General features: G+C 60.7%; 1 protein-coding gene across 1 annotated transcript in view; it reads right to left on the reverse strand.

Moving 5' to 3' along the window:
- The window catches only part of GSE1 (Gse1 coiled-coil protein), a 99,301-nt gene extending 93,973 nt beyond the window's left edge, over positions 1-5,328 (reverse strand). The window contains exon 1 of the mRNA XM_080637865.1: positions 3,020-5,328. Within this exon, the coding sequence (XP_080493991.1) occupies positions 3,020-4,942 (1,923 nt within the window). The 5' untranslated portion in view covers positions 4,943-5,328. The remainder of the gene's footprint in view (positions 1-3,019) is intronic.
- Between the last annotated feature and the right edge of the window lie 2,403 nt (positions 5,329-7,731).

The following is a 7,731-nucleotide window of genomic DNA, read 5'->3' on the forward strand; positions in this document are numbered from 1 at the left end:
GAACAGCAGTGACACAGACCTGTGCCCCTATCGAGAGGGCAGCAGAGCTTAATGGGTGACTCGAACTCTTCAGCAGGTACCGCTGGCCAGGAACACGGGTCAGCATCACCTCTGGGCACAGGCCAACCCTGGTTGTTTTATGGCCTATTCAATGCAACCAGCCTCAAGACCTGCCCTGCTCAGAGCCACTGCCTGTCCTGCAGCACCATGGGAACAGCAATTCCCACCTGGCAAAGGGGGCTCAACCAGCAGGCAGTTTGGATCAGGAGGAGGAGACATCGTAGTGGTGGCAGCAGCCACCCCCCAAACCCAGCAGCCTGGTACCCATAGATCAGCATAGGCCCCCCCTTGCAAGAGGCACAGCTGGAAATGCACATCTGCATGCCTTGGAGGGTACCAAGGATGACAAGCCATCTGGTGAGGTACCCTTACCAAAGCTCAGCATTACTGTTATTTCTCAATGGGAGAACACAATCGCACCCCACACAAGCCAAGAACAGGAGGGTTTCTGTAGCAGCCCCTCTGCCAGGCTGACCCTCCTGCAGCAGGTAGGATCACAGACAGCACAGAGCATCTCCTGCCCCACTGTTCCCCAATGCTAAGCCAGCAGCAGTGGCACCATCCCACCCAAAATACCCAGATCTCCACTCTAAGGACCCTCAGATGTGAGGTTCCCTTGTTAGCACCTCCAAGCTGTTATAGACAGGACCTGAGCCCCATCCTGCTCTTGCTACCCTGCTAAGAGAGGGGGTATGGGACTGCCTGGTGGCATTTGGCGTATTTATCAGGTGCCTCAAACTTGAGCTACCTCAGGACAGCAGCAAACCATCAGTTCTATGTGCAGAGGGATGTCAATCCTGGGCATGGGAAAAAGCACTTGTGTTCAATAAGTGAAGCTGCAGAGCTACAAGGAGGAACAGGGAGATGGCTTTAACCCCTGGTCCCATCTGAAAGGGGTCCTGGGTGTCACGCAAGAGTGAAAGGCCCGTCCAGGGTGACTTTCAGCAGCAGGCGTGGCTGAAAGAGGGTACAGTTAAATTAGCCAGGCACCCTACCCAAGCATTAAGCCATGTTTTAAATAACCTTGACATCTGCGATGGGAAGCATGTGCAGACAGGGAGGGGAAAAAGTAAGAGGACCTTCTGGCCAGCCAACGAGTCACCATCAGGACACAGCAGAGCCCATCAAAGGGAAATGGTCCCAGGATCAGCCATACCCTCCCGAGGCGGCCCTGCCTTGCCTCCTTTGCTCTGCCCATTGGAGCAGCCCCTTCATTTGCTCATTCCCAAGCCCAGAACAAGAGGGAGGAACTGAACAGAATCTCTTCCCCGAGAGACCCTCTGTGCCCCAACGGGAGCATGGGAGGAGGACTGGTGTGATGAGAAACGCAGGTTCCGGGGGGGATCGCTAAGGAACACCATGGGAAGAACCCCCAAGCGCCCAACACCGACATCCAAACTGGGACAGAACCACTGTTCATCATGTCCCTATGACATGGCCTAGGGACACTAACAGGGCAGAGGTGTGACATACCGGCTGTGGACATGCTCTGCTGAAGCATCACCCCCAGGGTTAGCAGTGCAGGATGCTCGCCTGACTCCCAAACCCTCTGCAGCCACCCATGAGGGGTTCCAGCACCTCTCAAGTACCCAAAGAACAGGAGATGGACAGATGGACAGCGTGACCCACATGGGCATCACAACCCATGCAGCCCCACACCAGCTCCAACATCCATAAGGTCTCCACCACCTCAGAGCAAGTTGTGCATCCAGGAATGACCTCCAATGATGCCGAGGCTGTCCGGACCGGGATGACAACAGACTGGGGGAAACCATCCGCAAGCAACAGCATCCAGAGGATTCCCACCACCGATGCCAACCCATCCTCCCGTGCCATGCTGGCACTGTCCGCACCAGCACTGCTCCGGTGCGTGCAGCTCCTGCCCGGTGGCTTCCCAAGCTCCGGAGCCGCCTGAATGGAAAACTCTATTTGTAAGCAGCCAAGGGAGAGTGAACGGGGAGAAAAGGAGCCTGTCTTGGAAGGGCTGGTTTACATTTCTAAAGAAAATGCCAGCGCTCCGGAGAGCCGCAGGGTTCTGGCTACAAACGGAGCCGAAAGGCTTTGAAAATGAACTTGGGGATTTAGGATGCTGGCATTTTACAGAACCTGGCCTGGGGCCTGGTTTGCAGATACGGAGCAGCGGCTCTCCAGCACGTTCCTGCAAGATGGAAATTGGAGGGTGGGGGGAAGCAGTTGTTTCCCCATCCCATGAGAAAGGCAAGCTTGTGAGTAGTAAACCTCTGCTCTGCTGTGCTGATGCCCCCAAAATACCCTGTGTATATCCAGGGGAAGAGCAACATGGGGACCTGGCAGCACCCGGGCTATGGATGAAACACAGGACACCCTTCAGAGCCATAGGGCTCCACCGTGGTGGCTCAGGGATGCTGCATGGGAGTCCCTTGCTGGAGGACAACCAGAGCAGCACAGGTTGGGGTACCCCAGCCCTGAGCCTGCCCATCAGCTCCCTGGCTGCAGGAAGGGCTGGGGTTTCTCCAAGGGGAAACCCTTTGATTAAAGCTTATAAAACTGGAGATAACTTGGGAAGTTTCCTACAGCACTGGAGGCCGTGCACTCCTTTGAGCTTCCTAAGGATGCTGCTGTGGAGGGTAACACCTCTGGCACCTCTGACCACCTTTGATGGCCAGTGTTACAGGATCAGGATTTCCTCCCTCGTGCAGGGCTGCAAGCGAGCAGGCGCCAGTAACACAGATACTTCTGCAACAAGACAGGTCTTGGCTCTCCCCACCTCCTGGAAGGATTTTTATCTGCTCTTTCACAGCTTGACAGCTCCAAAAGTTCACTGCTAAAGGCACGCCATCCATTAGCGTTCGCCCCTAGGGACCAGACCCAAAAGGAGAGCATCCATCTATGTCACCGCTCCACCTCCTCCTCCATGCCAGAGCTGGGAAATGCTGGCTGGGGAAGGATGGAGGGATGGGGTCTGTGCCAACCGCCTTACCTTGGGGATGAGAGCCGGGGGTACCACCACCAGTGGCTCCGCTGGGGTCATGCTCTTGCCGGCCAGGACCACGGCACCGCATTCGGCACAAGCACCGATGGTCAGCTGCTTCCCGTCATCCACCAGCAGGCTGTTGGGCACACGGAGGGTGTAGAGGAAGACCGGCAGCCTGGCCACTTGAACTGCTCTTAATCCAAGGCATCGCTTCTTCTCCTGTCGGCAGAAGAAGCAGACGAAGGTCTCCACCTTGTACTGCCGGGACCAGGCACTGCTTGGGTGATGGGAGTTCCTGCCCTCGTGCTGCAGCCACTGCCCCAGCAGGTCATGGTAGCACAGGATGCAAGTGGACACCAGCCCGGTCGAGTCGGCCGGTCTGGCCCTTGGGGCAGGTGGGTAGACTGTCAGGAAGGGGAAAAAGGGCTCCTTCTCCCCAAATCGCCCTGGTGGGTTGACGTTGAGCTGGAACTCTTTGCCGGCTCCCAGCTCGGCACCGCAGATGTAGCAGACAGAGGTGGGACCGGGTTTGATGGCAGGGTGGCCGGCCAAGCCACTGGGATCACCGGCAGAGAAGACCTGGTGGTACCTCCCCAGGAAGCTCTGCACCGAGGTGATGAGCTCCTCGTTGTGGCAGGCCCTGTACATGGCCCAGAGGTCCTGCAAGACGATGAAGCACTTGCGGCAGCTGCTCACCTCCCAGTGCTTGTTCAGTCCCTTGGCACTGGGTGGGCAAGGCAAGAGGCTGATGAAGGGGAAGTGCATGGTGTTCTTCGCATTGCCGTTGATGACCTTGGCCGCCACCAGCCTTGCCTCCTTGCTGCACTCCTCCCCGCACAGGTAGCAAGCCTCGGGTACCAGCGGGACGCCTGCCCCATCCTCCTTCAGCACTCGGCGGCCCTTGGCAGGCATGGCCCCGGCGTTGAGGGGCACCACGTAGAGCCGCTGCAGCACGGGCACGTTGGCCAGCTCGAAGCTTTGCCACTGCTGCATGAGGGAGGCGAAGCAGCAGGGACACACGAGGGTGCTGCCGGCAGGCGACAGGGGCTGGGCGCCCGGCGGGGGGCTGTGAAGCCAAAGGAAGGGGAAGAAGGGCGCTGGGGAAGTCTTCTCCTGCTTCTGCACGTGGACGCGGTGCTGGGTAGCGGGTGACAAGGGGCTGCCGCAGATATAGCAGGCGGTGCCCGATGCCCAAGTGGGCCGCTCGCTGCCTTCCTCCTCCTCTTCCTCCTCCTCGCTGGTGATGTTGATCTCGCTGTCCTCCGAGGAGCAGCAGGGCGGCCCCCTCTTGCCCGCCGCCGCCGCCGGGGGGGTCCGCGCCGCGCCGCCCGCCCCTTCGGGCTCCGAGAGGGGCTCGGCGTCGGAGAGCTCCGAGAGGTCGGAGCCGGCTGCCGGCCCTTCCTCCCCCTCCTCCTCCTCTTCTTCCTCCTCCTCCTCCTCCTCCTCCTGGCCGGCGGGGCGGCGCGGCGGCGCGGTGGGGTCCCAGCCCGCCGCCCCCCGCCGCAGCCCGGCTCCCCCCGCTGCCGCCGCCGCCGCCGCCTCGCACTGATGGGGCCGCTTGAGCCAGTACATGCGCTTCTCCACCGGCGTGCGGCTGCGCTCGAAGGAGTCCCACTGCTCGCCCAGGAAACAGCGGCAGACGGCGCAGACCAAGGCGCAGCCCTCCGCCGAGACGGCGCGGGCGCCGGGCGCCGGTTCCTGGTGCTGGAGAAAGGGAAAGAAGGGTCGGTGGTCGCGGGGGGGTCGCACTTGAAGCTTCAGCTCTTTGCCGCGGCTGATGCCGCCGCCGCAGATGAAGCAGCAGAGCGGAGGCGCCGGGGGCTGCGGAGCCCCGGGGCCGGCCGCCGCCGCCTCGCCGTTCGTTAACGCGGCCATCAGCCGCTGCTTGCGGGAGAGCGGCGCCGGCGCCCCCGGCCCCGCCGCGCTCATCGCCGCCCCCGGCTCATCCCGCGGCTCCGCCGGACACGCAGGCTCGGGGGGCGGGTTTGCCGGAGCGCTCCCCCCCCGACACCACCAACCGCCCGCCTCCTCCCGCCGCAGGGAAGGCAACGGGAAAGGAGAAAATGAAATAATAAAAAGAAATTAAAGAGAAAAAAAAATAAAAACACAAGTAAAAGATCCAAAAGCGACGGGAAACGCAAAATCTCTTCCCCCCCAAACAACAACAACAAAAAGTTCGGTGCGAAAAGTTTGGGTGCCGCTGGCGGCGCGGAGGAAGGGCGGCTGCTGGCCGCCTCCCGGCCCCGGCGCCCCCGGCCCGGCTCCTCCCCGGCCCCCCCGCTGCGACCTGCCTGCGAAAGGGGGGGGCCCGGGGGGAGGATCGAGCCGCCGCAACACCGCCGTCACCGACAGCGCGGAGGGACCCCAAGGGGGGGAATGGGATAAAGGGAGTGGGGGGGGATTGAGCAGCCCACCCCACCGAGGGGGTTTATCGGGGGCGGCCCGCACGCGTTGCTCCCTCCCACCCCATCAGCGCCGTCCCTTCGGCACTGCACGGCCTTTTGTGCGGCTCCCCCTCCCCTGGGCGGCGTGTTCCGGCACCGCGTCCGGAGCCCGCAGGACTCTGCCCTTCACAGCGCTGCCCACCAGCCCTTAACTCAGCGTCCCAACCGCCCGGTGATTTATTTCGCGTTTAAGAAGCCCTGCTGCTGTTCCAGTTCAATACCAGATTCTATTTCCCGCTCGGTCCTAAAATGCTGCATCGCTTTGCCACTCACTGGTAAATAGCTGATGTGTTCCCAGCCGGAGTTGGCTGCCTTTCAGCGACGCATGCAATAATCCCGGTATATCCTTACCTGCCTTGCAGCCTGTGATAAGATTTAGTGCTTGTAAAGCACTTTGCTGTCCTTGGACAATAGGCACCACGGAAGTGCAAACTGTACTGAGGTCCAGCCACAATTAAACCTGACTTATTAACCACCCGAGCATCTAAGTCAGCATGCCCACCGGCTCGGCACAGCTCTCCCAATAAAAACAATATATTAGTAGCTGTAAGGATATATTTAAGCAGTCGTTTTAGGAGGAAGCCTGCACACGGCAGTACTGTTGAGTTTGAGTTCATGGAAAGTCACTGCAACATCCCTTGTCCTGTCCTTGCAAAGCCCTGAGCCTCTGTCCTGGCTCCTGAGTTACCAGATGGGCTTAAACCACACCAGCCTGTCCTGCTGAAGGTGCTGTGCGGGGTTAAACCCAAAGAGGCAAGGTTGGTCATTGCAGTAGGACACAGGGACATAGGGACAGGGGACTGAGAGCCTAAGCCACGCATCAGCACACCCTGATGCAGAAAAGCCGCATCGTCCCCATTCCTCTTCCTCATCACCCCCAGTGTGAGCACAGCCCTCACCTTTGGGGCACCCCAGCTACCCCCATCTCGGGTTGCCCAGCCCTTCATGTCATCTCCCACCCGGACCGCGGGTGACGGCGTCCGGAGCTCCCCGGCAACTGGCCATGAGATCAAGCAGATTGTGTGACATCAGCTGGAGCGCGGGCAGGGGCCAGGAGGGCTCTTCGGGGACCCGGATCCAGTTTCCACGCAGATGGCTCCGGCAGTAAAGAAGCAAGGGGGGGTGGGAGGCGATACACAAAGCGGGGAACACGATACCTTGGGGAGAACGGGCTCGATGGGGATGGGTTCTTTTTTCCAGGGGTTTCCAGAAGACAGCAAGGCCTCGTTTATTTTCCCTTTATTTATAGGCCTGATGTGGTGGCTGCTCTATGCACCGAGGGCACGGGGAGCGCGGCGTGCGTCGGGGTGGCCGTGACTCAGATGTTCTTTGGAGGTGCACGTGGTCTCTCGGTGCCACCCCCCTTTGCCTAGATGGGAAGGGGCAATCCGGGTGGGATGGGGTCCTGGACCCCAGGCAGCAGCACCACTGGATCAGGGAATGCTTGTGTTTCCTTTGGGTTTTCCTGGAGCACGGGGGCTCGGCTGTCCATCCGGAGCTCCCCAGGGGAGACACGGCCACCGGCTCAGCCCACCCTTCAAGCGCAGCCAACAGATGCTCTCCCGCCTGCTCCACAGATGGGCGAGGAAACAACGCTCTGCATTCAAGGACCGGAGCTCAGCAGGGCCAGACCCCTCCTTTCCCTCCCCTTCCCCACAACACCAACCCTCCGTGCCACTCTCTGGAGGCGCCGTGAGCGCCCCGGCTCCCCCCCGGGGATGCAAGCAGCTTCCCGGGCCTTGGCTGCGCAGGGACAGAGCAGCTCATTTATCATCCTCTGCCGCCCCTGCCCTGCGGTTGCTGTTTGCAACAGAGGAGCTGGGAGGGAGAGAAGATTTCTCAAGTCGGCCCCGGCAAGAACTGAAAACATATGCCCTGGCGGCAAACGCATCCCCTGGGGCTCGCAGGGATCCAGGCGAGCCTAGCACAGGATTTTCCACCGCGGCTCCCGCCGGCGCGCAGCCCTCCTGCCGGAGACGGCGTTTTAAAGCAGCCCCAGGGCTGCGGATGGTGACAGCTCGGGCTGCTCTTCCAAGCCCAGCACCGTGGGGACAGCGGGATGCGATGCAGACGGAGTGGGATGCGGTGCAGGATGGGTCCTCTCTCAAGCTGGATGGCTGCGGGCCAGGTTCAGGAGGCAAACATCCTCCCTGCGCCCATCCTAGACCTCCTTGCTGCCTTGGCACGCACAAATGTCCCCTTGCACAAAGTCAAGACCCAGGGACAGATGTCCCTTAAAGGCAGGGGTTGGACAGCTGCTGCGTAACTGTGTTG

This window comes from Psittacula echo (assembly GCF_963264785.1).
Source record: "Psittacula echo genome assembly, chromosome: Z".
Taxonomy (NCBI): Eukaryota; Metazoa; Chordata; class Aves; order Psittaciformes; family Psittacidae; genus Psittacula; species Psittacula echo.